The sequence below is a fragment of the Musa acuminata genome, chromosome BXJ1-1 (genome assembly GCF_036884655.1).
Source record: "Musa acuminata AAA Group cultivar baxijiao chromosome BXJ1-1, Cavendish_Baxijiao_AAA, whole genome shotgun sequence".
NCBI classification, from domain to species: Eukaryota; Viridiplantae; Streptophyta; class Magnoliopsida; order Zingiberales; family Musaceae; genus Musa; species Musa acuminata.
The window spans coordinates 11,130,083-11,142,519 of record NC_088327.1 but is presented as its reverse complement, the minus strand read 5'-3'; the positions used below and the strand labels follow the sequence as shown (position 1 = coordinate 11,142,519).

Here is a 12,437-nt window from a genome sequence, read left to right as displayed (position 1 = left end):
CGGGGACAGGACAAGAAACGGGTCTGAAAACGTGAAACCCGGGTCCGAATATCCACGGACGCCGCGGAACTCAACTTTGGATTTGTTAACGGGTATGGTGTCTGGTTATCAAATGGTTGAATCGAAAAATCGAGAACCGAAATATGATCAGCTGTGTTAAGAAGTCGAAATAAATTGATTGGCATCGTCGGTTTTGGAATGACCTGTGTGAATCAATTGGATTAACTAAAATTAATCTGATTTTGTACATATAACTAAGATTATTTAAACATCTTTATATTTTTTTATTATCTATGTTAATATTGTAATCTAAAATGCAATCATTTTTCTCTTTTGTGTGCTCTCTCGATCTCTCCTTTCGTATATATTATTATCTTCATCTATTCTCCCTTTGTTCATCCCACAAACACAACAAGAATAAATTCCTCGAAAATTAAATTATCGAATACCCTTTTTATAATTTTTAAAAATATTTATTTTGATTTGATGTCTTAAATTTTGCACGTGCTTGTTAGTTAAATCACAATAATTATGTAAGATAAATTATTTATTTTATATAATTGAACAATTTATTTTGGATTGGATTGATATAATTATTTCCTATGTATTGTTGCATGTTATTTAATCAGGATAAAAGTTTATGTCTATGGTATTTAGTTGATATTATTATTTTTTTTACCCCATTCTATATAATTTAAAATTTTATTTAATATTTATATTATGTAATTTTTTATATATTTAAATATTTTAAATTAAGCATGCCATCCAACCCGTTGACTGACCAATGACCCATATGGACGGACAGGATTTGAAATGAGTACTAATAGGACCGAAAATTTCGCCTAATGAACGGTTACGAAATAATCGGTGTTATTCAATAATCGAACTCCCTCGCGATGGAAAGAGGCTCGTATGAAAATGATTTATCATATTATTCAATAAAATCAAGTAAAAAATTAGAAATAGTATTACGTCAGCTAAAATAATTACAAGAATGTGACCTAAAATACAGCGGCCAATGAATCGAACTCATTCACGACCCAAAGCCTTTGCCAGCCCAAGAAACAACCGGACGTCCAACAAGTTTCCAACCAATCCGTGGCCGCCGCGTCAGGAGCCGGTCTCGATACGGAACGGGATCGAGTCCCTCCTGCACCGAACCTCCTCTGCGAGATCTGGATCAAACCGTCCGCGAAGCTTCCGTACCCGCTCACGATTCCGAGTGCCTGCTGCACCATGGTGTCCTGTGCGGCACAGGAGATGACCGCGACACGAGAGCAAATCGTTGACCATGATCCATCCCGCAACCACGCTTTTTCCTTCTTCATTGTTCTCATTCTCATCATCATCCTTCTTCTTACAAGATGACTGCTTGCTGTTTAATCCGTTTAGTATCACTACTTTATCCATCAGCAATGGAAATCGAAGCAGCAATCAGATAAATACACGATGAATCTCTCTACTTCTGTAACAAAGATATGGGCGCTAATGAATGATTGCTTCGAAGTACACCAACGGCAGCGAACAATGAGAAGTACTAAAAAAGACCAGTTGAATAGAAGTCGGCTCTTACCGAAAGAACAACTGTAAAAGAGCTCTGCTGCTGCAATGTATTGGAGCGATGGAAGTAGGAGAATTTAGAGATCAATCAACGGCGACGAGGGATTAATGACTAAGATAGCGTCCTCGGCGGAGCGGAGAAGGGAAGAAGGACTGACATCAGCAGAGATGACCTTGCCTCTAATCGGGGACCTTGTATGTGTCGAGGGTGATCTCTGACAACCATGAACCGGGGAACAACAACTGGTACGAACCCAAAAAATCACATAAAATTCTAATCCTTGTATCATAAGGAAAGAAAGAATCGTTTCTTGTCTACTATTTCGGAGAAAAGCAGAAGGGAAGAAAAAGATGCTTTTTTGAATCTATGGACGATGATAAAACATCAACAACGAAAGAAACAAAACCGGATTCTTCGACGAAATAGAAATTAGGTTATTGAATTAGGCAACGAAATGATGCAGAGAACAAAAAGGACTCACATCGAGCTTTTTCTGGACGAGGCGGGGGCGCTTTCGGGGCCGCCGGCGAGCCCTGTGCCCCGTCACCGCGTAGATGTCCTCCTCGATCTCCTCCCTAGTGAGGGTAATCGAGAACTTGGTGCGCTCTTTTGGCTCCGTGCACCCCGACCTCAGCCGCACCGCCCTCTTCTCTGCGGCCTCCGGTCGCGACGCAATCGCTTGCATCTCGAACACCGCCGGAGCTCTAGATCTCCGTCGTCTCGTCCTCAGCTTCGAAGGCCGAGCCGCAGCTGACAACGACGGCTCCGCTTCCGCTTCCCTCTCTGGCTCAGCCTGGGTATCCCCGCCCTTAGGAGGCGGCGGCATCGGTGGTGGAACTACCAGCTTCATCCGGTCCGCCGCCTTCCGGAGGTGAACCAATAGCTTCTCCCTCACCTCCTCGATCCCGCCGTCGTCATCACCGCCACACTCTGGGACACATATTCCGCCACCCACCGCCTCGGAGGATGTCCGGCAGGCTGCCCCGCCGCCGATGGCCTCGCCCTTTCCGTTGACGCTCATGCAGCGGAGCACCCGCTGGTTCCCACATGTCTTCAAGATCGGGAAGGAGAAGTTACGAAGGAGGTGCCCCTGTGGCACGTCGAATCGCCGGGGCTGCGCCTGAGAATGCGTCGACGACGTGGCAGCCTCCGACGGCCTCCTGGCCGTCTCCGCCGAATACACCGTGGATTCGGAGGCCCCCCCAGTCGTTGACATGACCCGTCTCTTGAGGTTCTCACAGGGGAAGAGCAGGAGGCCTCCGTGAGTCGGAAACCGCTAGTGTGAAGAAGAGGTGTACGACGTTTTAGGTCGAGGATTGGATGAAGGAAGAAAGAGAGAGAGGAGGAAGAGGCGGAGAAGCGGGCGGTGTTCCTTAAGCGAAGAGGGGTTATAAATGGAACGAAAAAGATATCGAAGGAATCGTTACAACTTCGCTAAGTGGTTTCGGACACACGCAGCACGGCCGACCCAATAGAAAACTGCCACATCGTTGTTCGAGGACTATGGAACGATTGATTTTACCGTTTAATCGACGTCTCGAGAATGGAACGACGTGGAAATTTCCAAATGAATCAGCTTTAGGATGCGGGTGTGCTGCGCCACGCACCGAGCTTTCGGGGTTTTGCTGTTATTTCAGCGTCGCGCTTTCCCTCTCCTCGTTTTGAATGGACACTGTGGTCCACGTCGCATGTCACGTGAGCGTTTTCCATACAACCCAGACTTGGGACTGTGCCGGCGGGAACGCATGTGTCGCACGTGTGAAGACTACGTCAAAAGGAAGCCGCATGTCTCACGTTACCCGTTTGTTGCCGCATCGCAATGGATTGTCTTCATGGTGATGGGCTCGCTCTTTGGCTGTCTTCAACGGACATAAAGTGGGTCGGGTTTGAGTCGTACGCGAATCAATTGAATTCATACCCGAAATGGTCCGGTCAGCTTTTATACCCTCACCAGACTCACGGAACGGCGAACCAAACGTTGTACCCACCAGGCAATCAGAGCCGTCGAAAGAGTCGACACATCGGCCGGTCACGACAAGTAAAACGACACTTTTCCTACTCGTGTTACCGATCTGATGAATCTCTACGAATCAGAAGGCGGGTATGTCTCAGTGGACAGAGAATCAAGTGAAGACGGACACCTATTAGTGTCGTACCCAATCCTACACCTCGACACGTTTCAAGATACAATTGGTCAAGCTTGCAGTGAGGGTGCTCGTTCGTGTCTGCAGTCGGGTCCGGGTCGGCGTCAATTAATGCTCTTTCCCATTTGATTAGGTTGTTTGTCTGGAAACCCGCGAGAAAGAAACCGAGAGCGCATCCTAACGTTTTTGACAGGAGGCTCCCAGTTTTGCTTTCTTCCGCCTCGCTCGCTCTTTGGATCGCGAGCCGAAGAAACCCTGTCGATGATGATAGTCGCAGAGAAGGAAGGGATTGCAAGAGCAGCCAGAGGCCCGGTAGCGGATTGCCCGGCTGCCTCGCCTATTCCGCCGCTAAATTCCCGACCCCGCCGCCTCCACAATTTCTCCTTCCCGACCCTCAGCTGGCGTGGCCAGCGCTTCCTCCGCTGCTCCAAACTCCCCAGCGGCGCCACTGTCGAACTTCCCGGATCGGCCGATCGCGACAACAGGACTTCCCAGATGAAATCTTCCCCTCCGAGGCCGTTGCCGGGGTTTCGGGATTCGAAGGAGGGGGAAAGGATAGGGAGCGAAGGACGGGAGGCAGAAAGGGACACCTCTTGTGCGGCGGCAGGGGCAGAGGCCACTAGGCCCTGGAATTTGAGGACGAGAAGGGCTGCTTGTAATGCACCAACCGAGCGGGCTCTGGCAATGGAGAAGATTAATTCTCCGGTGAAGACGATGAGGCTACGATCAGATGAATCGGAGAAGGGTGAGACGAGGAAGTTCTCGATCTCGCTTTCTCGGCCGGAGATCGAGGAGGATTTTTTCGCCATCAAAGGCAGGAAACTCCCTCGGCGGCCAAAGAAAAGGGCTAAGATTGTTCAGCGAGAACTCGATGTAAGTGATTCTTTCAGGGAGAACGAAAGTTTATTCGTTGATTTTTGATTGATTTGATAGTCTTGGCTATGGTTTAATTCCTTTACGTGCTTTCTTCCCCAGTAATTTTTCATTTACATGGATTTTTATGCAGTCACTTTTCCCTGGCTTGTTGTTGTTGTCAGAAATAACTACAGACTCGTACAAAATTGTCGAATAAGGTGGCGTACAATTCCTTTTGTTATGGTTGTGCATATAAATAGCAATGCCCTTTTCAATAATTTTGCGTTATTTTCCAAACCAGAAGCTATATGCATTGCTTTTCTTTGCAGATCTTGGAGGATTCCAAAAAGGGAGGTGCTTTTGTCATAAAACTTCAAACTGTTGTCTATTCTTGGAGTCTTGTTTGTAATCATGACCAAGGTTATGTAGAACACCCCGATAATCTGTAAATTATGTGATTAAATAAATAAACCCAAAAAAGTCTACTTTGCAAGGCTCTCCCTTTACATTGTTGTTCAATTGAATTCTATGTTGAATTTCTTTTGGATTTCAAAATTGCTTTACTTTAGGAGAAAACAGTAGAAAGGATTAGTTAGGACTCGTGTATAATGTATTTTACTTATTGCCCTGCTTTGGGATGGGATGGGTTTTAGCACTTTTGATGCAAGTTCATATTTGTTGGTATTGAAGTATCTCATTATTCAAATTTTTCAGGAAAAACACAAGATTGAAGCCATTAAGTATCAAATATACTAGCTACTAGAGAATATGTCGTCTCAGTGAATTTTGCATACATTTTATCTAAGACAATTCTCAAGGGGCGAGGATGCAGTTTTCTTTTCCTAGTTCTTTCTCTTTTGTTGCACTCAAGCTAAGTTCATTATTGATGTTAAGGAAAAACCTGGGATCTCAACATAATTCTGAGCATGTAACTAAATAATAAGAGATTGAGAAGAATAGAGAGAAGACATAAGACACAGATTTTACATGGTTTGGTTTTGAACCTACTCCAAGAGCGAAGAGCAAATATATTCACTGTATTATAGGGAGAATATAAACTACTAGTGACTTCTTATCAAATCCCCAGACCTTTTTTTTAAGGAAAAAATAAACTCATCTTTTTTTGAAGGGCCTCTTGGAAAGGGCTCACACCCAAAAATCAGCTCTCCCATAAACTTGGGGTTCAAACACAAAATGTAAACTTGATGATGCCTTGTAAAGTGAAATTGCTTAGGATGCTATGGTGTACTTTTTCATGAACATACATGGTAAGTAATTTATTTGGAAGATTGATCGACAAAATATTAGTTATTTGTTATTATCTGATTTTGGGTCAGTGTCAGAGGTATGATGTACTCAGCACTTGAGGGGTCTATTGTACATTGCCTCTGAGGTGGTTTTTGATCTATGGACAAGTTATGCAATTTGTAGAAGCCATTGGTGATGATTCAGAATTGAAATGTTCTGAGTTCTGACACATATATCATTGCCCTGATTCTGAGCTCATGTTATGCTTATGCTTCTCAATTTAATTCAAGAAATTACCGTGCAACACCTAGATATATATTTCCAGTTCCAACTAATTTGAATAACTTCTCAACTGCCTTGGAGCATCATTGAACTGTTTCTTCATGGTGATAAGAAGCATCTAGACGAGTGCCAAGTTTTCTCTGATTGTTTTTTAAAAGGAAATTACAATTACCGAGTTTAGGACCTGAATGTTTTGTCTTTGTTGCTGAGTGACATCCAATGTGACTATTGGTTCTATCTTATTGGATAATGATTAGTATGACTTCCTTTTTTGAGAACTTTCATTCTTAGTTTTCTCACGTGGCACATTTCTGCATCATTATGTTTAAGGTGAGGGTCACACTGATATCGAGTGTTTGGTGGATGTTATGAGAAAGTTTTCATAGCATGTCTTAAAGTTCCATTTGTAGTTTTTCATTCTTGCTTCCTGTGCATCAAAGTTCACCATCTGGTTTCATGCTTCAGGTATATTTTGTAATTCGGAAGGAATAAGCTACCTATCCTGTTTTGCTTGTTACATGAGTTGCTTTGTAGCTTTAAGACATTGAAGAGCCACGTTAAACCCAAACCTTAATTTAGAACATTCTTCTTAAACCACTAAGGAGCAAGTTTTTTTAGTATAACAGATGTTTGGTATTTACCACTTTCTGCTTTCTATGCCATTCTTTCTTCATCGCTTGTCTTGGAACTAATTTGTTATGACCAAAATACATTAATTCATGTTGTTAAGTTTTTGATAAAGGACTTTCATTAGAAGTGATCAATGAGAAAGTATCGGTTGTCGCAAAAGCCAAATTTCTCTATTTCTGGCACAGATCCTCCACCCCAGTCAACAGTTTGCCCCAAAAACAGGTGAAGTCTGTTCTTTCTAGTAATGTGTTAGCGAGACAATAGGCTTGCCACTTCTGAACATTTTGTAGAATGTTTGGTGCCATACAAGAATTTAGAACATTCTTCTTACCAGCTCTGTACATTGCCTTTTTGTCTGCAGTGATACCAACTGATGATTTGAATCGCCGTCTTGATTCTTTTATGGTTCTTGTAGATGCTGCTGCTGTTCCAGTTACAGATCACGAATTTTCTACCATTCAGTAAATGCTAAAATGATTCAAAATCTACAGGTTTGTGTTTAGAGAGGATCAACATACACCTGCTGAAGGAAAAGATGGGAATGTTGAACATCAAAATTTATTCACAGAAAGGGTGAGATTGAAGAGTTGACAGATTCATGTTTCACTGCAGAGCAGAATTGTTCTGTCGTCAGTGTCTTCTTCATCTCTTGCATGGCTTAAAGTCGTATCCTTCTTTCCTTTACCAAGTAGTAGCGGTGTTTGATTTCTTCACCCTTGGCCTCAGTTGCTTCCTGACTAATTGAGTTCTTAGTTCATGTTTATGCCTCACTTAATCCAAAGTTGATTTCTCTCTCTATCTGAAACAGGAAAAGGATGAAGCTACCGGTTTGTTCATCCGCAGAATTCAACATCGGATGTGATCAGGCTTCCGTATCATGTTTACAGCACAAAACGGGTGACATGTCTATACATCTATGATGGTGTTAGGTCGAAATCCTCTCATTTGATTTCTCCATGTCAATCGCATCAGTCCCATCTGTTGTGTGGGCAACGATACCAACCCAAGGATTTGGTGGAATCGACAACTTCAGTTCTGTGGAGGTAACTATCTTGATATTGTTTTCCTTCGCCAAACAATGAGCTCACGTCGTCGAAAGGGACTCCGTTGAACATAGTTAGCAAGGTACACACCGTTTGATGGATACCGTAATGGACCATCAATCAAATGCTTGACTCAAGAATTGGAGTCCGAATCATTAGGTCTGATCGTTGGAATAGGTAGGTTCTTCATCGAATCACATGTGATTGTCTCATTAGACTTTCACATGACAAAGAATAAGCGAGTTGGTCACCAAGTCCCATTCGAGATCTTATTCGCACAGTATTTATGAGTCTACCCATTCAAAATGGGGGAAGTCAAACATGCAAAATAGTCTTAACGCGTATGGCTTAGTCGTCATCAGCTTAAACTTGGCAGCCATCGATCCCGTCTGATAGACACAATTTAGTTGATTTTGAGCGATTAATGGGTACGGGCTAAGATGTAAGAACAATATTTGATGTAGGATAACAAAATATCTATAATAACATAATCCTAAGATTGGTCTTTATTCGAAATATACGTGATTGTTATATGTACTGACACAGCTTCATCATTTTGATTGGTTTGGGTGAAGGTGCAGTTCGAAGAAGTTGTTGGAAGTGAACCCGTCACACAGTACGTGAGGACGAAACCGGCACGTATACGACCCGAAATTTCCTGCGTCAACCATAAGACGAATTGCAGAAAGTAATCGGATGGTCTCCTCCATATATCCATCCTCGACGCCATTTGCCTGCATCCTGTCTGCAGCTGACCCGAGCCAAAATATCCTGCAGGATCCTCTTCGATGGAGTCGACGATGTGTGGGTGCTGGAAGAGGAGCGGGAAAGGAAAGGGGGGAGTCGGAGGCGGCGACGAGGAGCAGCAGCAGTCGTCGCCTTGGAATCTGTTCATCGATCTCAAGGTGTTGGAGGCCGCTACCGATAACTTCTCAGAAGCCAATCTCCTCGGACAGGGCGGCTTCGGCCCCGTTTATAAGGTATATCGCCTCCCTTAGCTCATCCTTAACAATCTTGATTGCTGGATTTGGTTCTACAATTGGTAGAATGGTTTTGTCAGCCAGATGATTCTTCATAACGTCTTGTTGACGGTGCACACGTTGTATTGTCACTGCCTATCGAGATCGAATCACTAAGCCTTTCCTGTGTGTTCTGTTGTTCTGTCACGAGTGACGAGTTATTGTGAAGTTCTGCTGCTGTTCGAGTCGTAAGTACTACGCCGCGACCTTTTTGACCATCTGAAACTGTTGACTCGATTTGGTCTGTTTTCACACGGAGCCTACAGTAATAGCTATCTCTTGTGGACACACATAGAACATGAGGAGCTGTTCTTCCTTCTTCACCACTTCGGTTAGATCTGTACATTTCTTTCCTTGCGTAATGGCATCTGCTGGGCTTTTGCCCTTCATCTCTCTCTCTCTCTCTCTCTCTCTCCAGAAATAACATGGAACATAAGTCGCTATAGGAAGAAAACTTTAAATGACCATGAATTAAGGTGTCATATTGGAAAAAGTTTATGATTAATGACTCATGAAAATTGATGGATGGATGTTGGACCAATTAATGCAGGGGGTGATGAAGAATGGGCCGGAGATAGCAGTGAAGAAGCTGTCGTTGCACTCTCGGCAGGGGGTGCGGGAGTTCACCAACGAGGTCAGTCTACTGCTCAAAGTCCAACACCGGAATCTGGTTTCGTTGCTCGGCTGCTGCGTCGCCTCCGATCAGAAGATGCTCGTCTACCCCTACTTCCCAAACCGAAGCCTCGATCACTTCCTCTTTGGTTTGCATCTCACCTCTCTCTCTCTCTCTCTCTCTCACACACACACACACACACACACACACAATTTTAGTCATCATGTACCTAAGCAACTTTGTGCATTACAATAGGCATTTTTATTATGCATCAGTAACGTTGTTTCACATACTTCTCACACTCATTGATCAAATATGCATAGACTAAATAAAAAGTTGAATGATAAATTCATACATCTCTATGTGATACGATAATTGATGTTGAAAAATAAAACTTTGATCACATCAAAACAATGAGCGTTGTAAAAAGAATATTTGACAGAAGGGGCACAAGGATTCCATTTTTTTGGAATAGATATACATTTCTTTCACCCTTCATGAGAAATCCTGCAGCAAGAGGCTTATCTTGCACTGTGATGAAGGCAGGGAATCACATCTATGGCGTTTTCATGAACGGTTGGGTGCTGGTGGAGCTCAATTAAAGGAATCAGAGTGAATGAGTTAACCAGGAATCTCAGGTTTGAGAAGAGAAATAATCTTCTTACTCTTGTTTCGTCAGTATCTCCAAGAGGTCTATCTGACTGGGTTTGATTAGGTTCTAGTTTCTATCAACATAATCAAGTGGTGGTAGAGAAGAATCAGTCAACCTGCCTGTAGTTGATCATTGTGCTTACCAGTAGATAAATATCTGATCAGGAAAAAGACACAATCAGTAAAGCATATTGATTCTTGCTTCCGTTTTAGGTTGGAAGTCCACACAATCACTTCCCACTTGCAAATAAGATTACAATGTTTTGCCTTGGTTTTAAGTATGCTTCTGGCCTGTATCTTGTCTTGTTTCTATTTCATAGATTGGTTTATGAGCCATAAGAGTTGTGGCCATCCATGATGCAATATTTTGCTTACTTTGGTCAACTGCTCTGTTTTGTGGAGCAAACACAAATCGGATATTACATTATAATTAAGAATGACCTGAGATTTATTGCTTGCTAACATCAGATAAGCGCAGAACGGCATCACTGGATTGGTCGAAACGTTTTGAGATTATTGTGGGAGTGGCAAAGGGCCTTCTGTACCTCCATGAAGAGTCTCCAGTGAAGATCATCCACAGAGACATCAAAGCCAGCAACATTCTACTCGATGACCGATTGAACCCAAAGATAGCTGACTTTGGCATGGCAAGACTCTTCCAAGGGGATGATACGCATGTCAATACATTTAAGGTTTCTGGTACCTAGTGAGTTCTCCAAGGATGCCGTTCACATCCTTTCCCTGAGCTGTTGTGACTTCTTGCGGAATCGATTCTTGTGATCCTGATGCAATAAGAACTTGCGTTTGCTGCAGCGGCTACATGGCACCGGAGTATGCACTGAGCGGCTATCTGTCAGCGAAGGCTGATGTCTTCAGCTTTGGGGTATTGATGTTGGAGATCGTGAGCGGGAGGAAAAATATCGACAAAAAGCTGGACGAAGAGCGGATCGACCTACTGAGCTACGTAAGTTCAAGCACATGCCATCTTAGGAATCGTGTTCTGGGTGCTAAGATGCTTCTTTGGCTCCGATGCTTACAGACATGGAAGCTCTTCGAGGAAGGTAAAGCATTGGAGATCGTGGATCCTAGTATTTCCACTTGGGACCGTGATGAAGCCGCATTGTGTATCCAAGTCGCACTGTTGTGCTGCCAAGCCGTGGTTTCTGTCAGACCTGAGATGCACGGTGTCCGTCTCATGCTATCGAGTGAGTCGTTCTCGTTGCCGAAGCCAGGAAGGCCTGGAACTCGTGGAAGAGAAGGGCGATGGACAAGCACCGCCACATCAACTCTCACCAGGACAAGCGCAAACAGTACTGCTGCTTCCACTGCTACTGATGCCACCAAGTCTTCTTCCATCTTTTACGGCATAGCTGAAGACTTCTCTCGGAATTCTATCTCCGTATCGTTTACTACGGAGGGCCGGTGAAATGAACTCTCTCTCTCTCTCTCTCTCTCTCTCTCTCTCTCTCTCTACTTTTCTTGAGCACCTGGACGTATTAGTACATTCAAGAGTTCATCTATCATAATTCAATCCACGTTAGATGGCATAGTGAAGATTTAACCCAGCATGACGCGGTATGATGACGAAGTATACCGTGGAACTCATGGAACAAATGCACTACTAATCGCTTCCATGGGGTCGTTTTCAATGTAGAATCCCATGCACCGACACCCACCCCTGCATGGCATTGATTCCCTGCTTCGAGGCAATAATAATGCATGGGTCCCACACCACTTGCCTGATTTACTCAGCTCCAGAATAGATTCCCAAGCCAATGACAAGGCCAACTGGATCTACTGCGAGTTCCGAGACGTGTTTTTCTCCTCCTCGATATGCTGATGCTACCAGGCGTACACAGTTCACCATGAAGACAACGGTGCATGATGCTGCAAACGAGTACGTACTTCGGATAGGGTGGCATATGCTTGGTTTGTCCGTGACGCAGAACTTAAACGTGCTTGATACAGACCAGGCTTCTTCTGCATTAAAGTAGCAGAGCCTTGGATCCATCATGGGGTGCTTCAGACTCTCTCTCTCTCTCTCTCTCTCTCTCTTTGAGTTCTGTTCCAATAGCTTCTGAAGATTGCTGCGTCTGCCATTGCTATCGATTAGATTTATGGTGTTTAGTTAATTGGGTGGTGATGTTATTAACGTAACACATCGATTGCCGTCAGAAATTAATTAAGTACCGAAGATGAGATACAGCAGTGACTGCCGCTTTGCGTGTAGAGGTGTCATTGGCCACATTGCTTCCTGCCCAATTCGTTTCATTCGCAAGTGGGTCCGCCCGGCGATTCAGGTCACGATTGGCCGACGTTTAAGGGCGTCGAATACGCCATTCGTTTCTCGCTTCGCCCACCGACTCGTCCATATGTTCTTCATCTTTTTCG

The 12,437-nt window shown here is 43.9% G+C and overlaps 2 protein-coding genes across 2 annotated transcripts; one reads left to right on the top strand and one right to left on the bottom strand.

Moving 5' to 3' along the window:
• Positions 1–944: 944 nt before the first annotated feature.
• Positions 945–2,928, bottom strand: LOC103992060 (uncharacterized). The gene is made up of 3 exons (XM_009411643.3): positions 2,043–2,928; positions 1,574–1,803; positions 945–1,465 (listed from the first exon to the last, which is right to left on the bottom strand). Exons 1-2 carry the CDS (start codon positions 2,775–2,777, stop codon positions 1,741–1,743), a joined length of 798 nt encoding a protein of 265 aa, XP_009409918.2. The 5' UTR covers positions 2,778–2,928; the 3' UTR covers positions 945–1,465; positions 1,574–1,740.
• Positions 2,929–3,848: 920 nt separating this feature from the next.
• Positions 3,849–11,789, top strand: LOC103992079 (cysteine-rich receptor-like protein kinase 44). Its single transcript, XM_065181770.1, has 9 exons — positions 3,849–4,578; positions 7,212–7,293; positions 7,529–7,763; positions 8,339–8,451; positions 8,541–8,743; positions 9,333–9,543; positions 10,515–10,752; positions 10,860–11,010; positions 11,086–11,789. The coding sequence occupies exons 5-9, from the start codon at positions 8,552–8,554 to the stop codon at positions 11,470–11,472; spliced, it is 1,179 nt and encodes a 392-aa protein (XP_065037842.1). The 5' UTR covers positions 3,849–4,578; positions 7,212–7,293; positions 7,529–7,763; positions 8,339–8,451; positions 8,541–8,551; the 3' UTR covers positions 11,473–11,789.
• The last annotated feature ends 648 nt before the right edge of the window (positions 11,790–12,437 follow it).

Excerpts from the sequence above, each read along its gene's own strand:
- LOC103992060 (XM_009411643.3), bottom strand. The coding sequence starts at position 2,777 with ATGTCAACGACTGGGGGGGCCTCCGAATCCACGGTGTATTCGGCGGAG. Across the intron at positions 1,804-2,042 it reads TCGTCCAGAAAAAGCTCGAT|TTGTTGTTCCCCGGTTCATG; the intron begins GTGAGTCCTTTT and ends GGTTCGTACCAG.
- LOC103992079 (XM_065181770.1), top strand. The coding sequence starts at position 8,552 with ATGGAGTCGACGATGTGTGGGTGCTGGAAGAGGAGCGGGAAAGGAAAG. Across the intron at positions 9,544-10,514 it reads CCTCGATCACTTCCTCTTTG|ATAAGCGCAGAACGGCATCA; the intron begins GTTTGCATCTCA and ends TGCTAACATCAG. Across the intron at positions 10,753-10,859 it reads TTTAAGGTTTCTGGTACCTA|CGGCTACATGGCACCGGAGT; the intron begins GTGAGTTCTCCA and ends CGTTTGCTGCAG.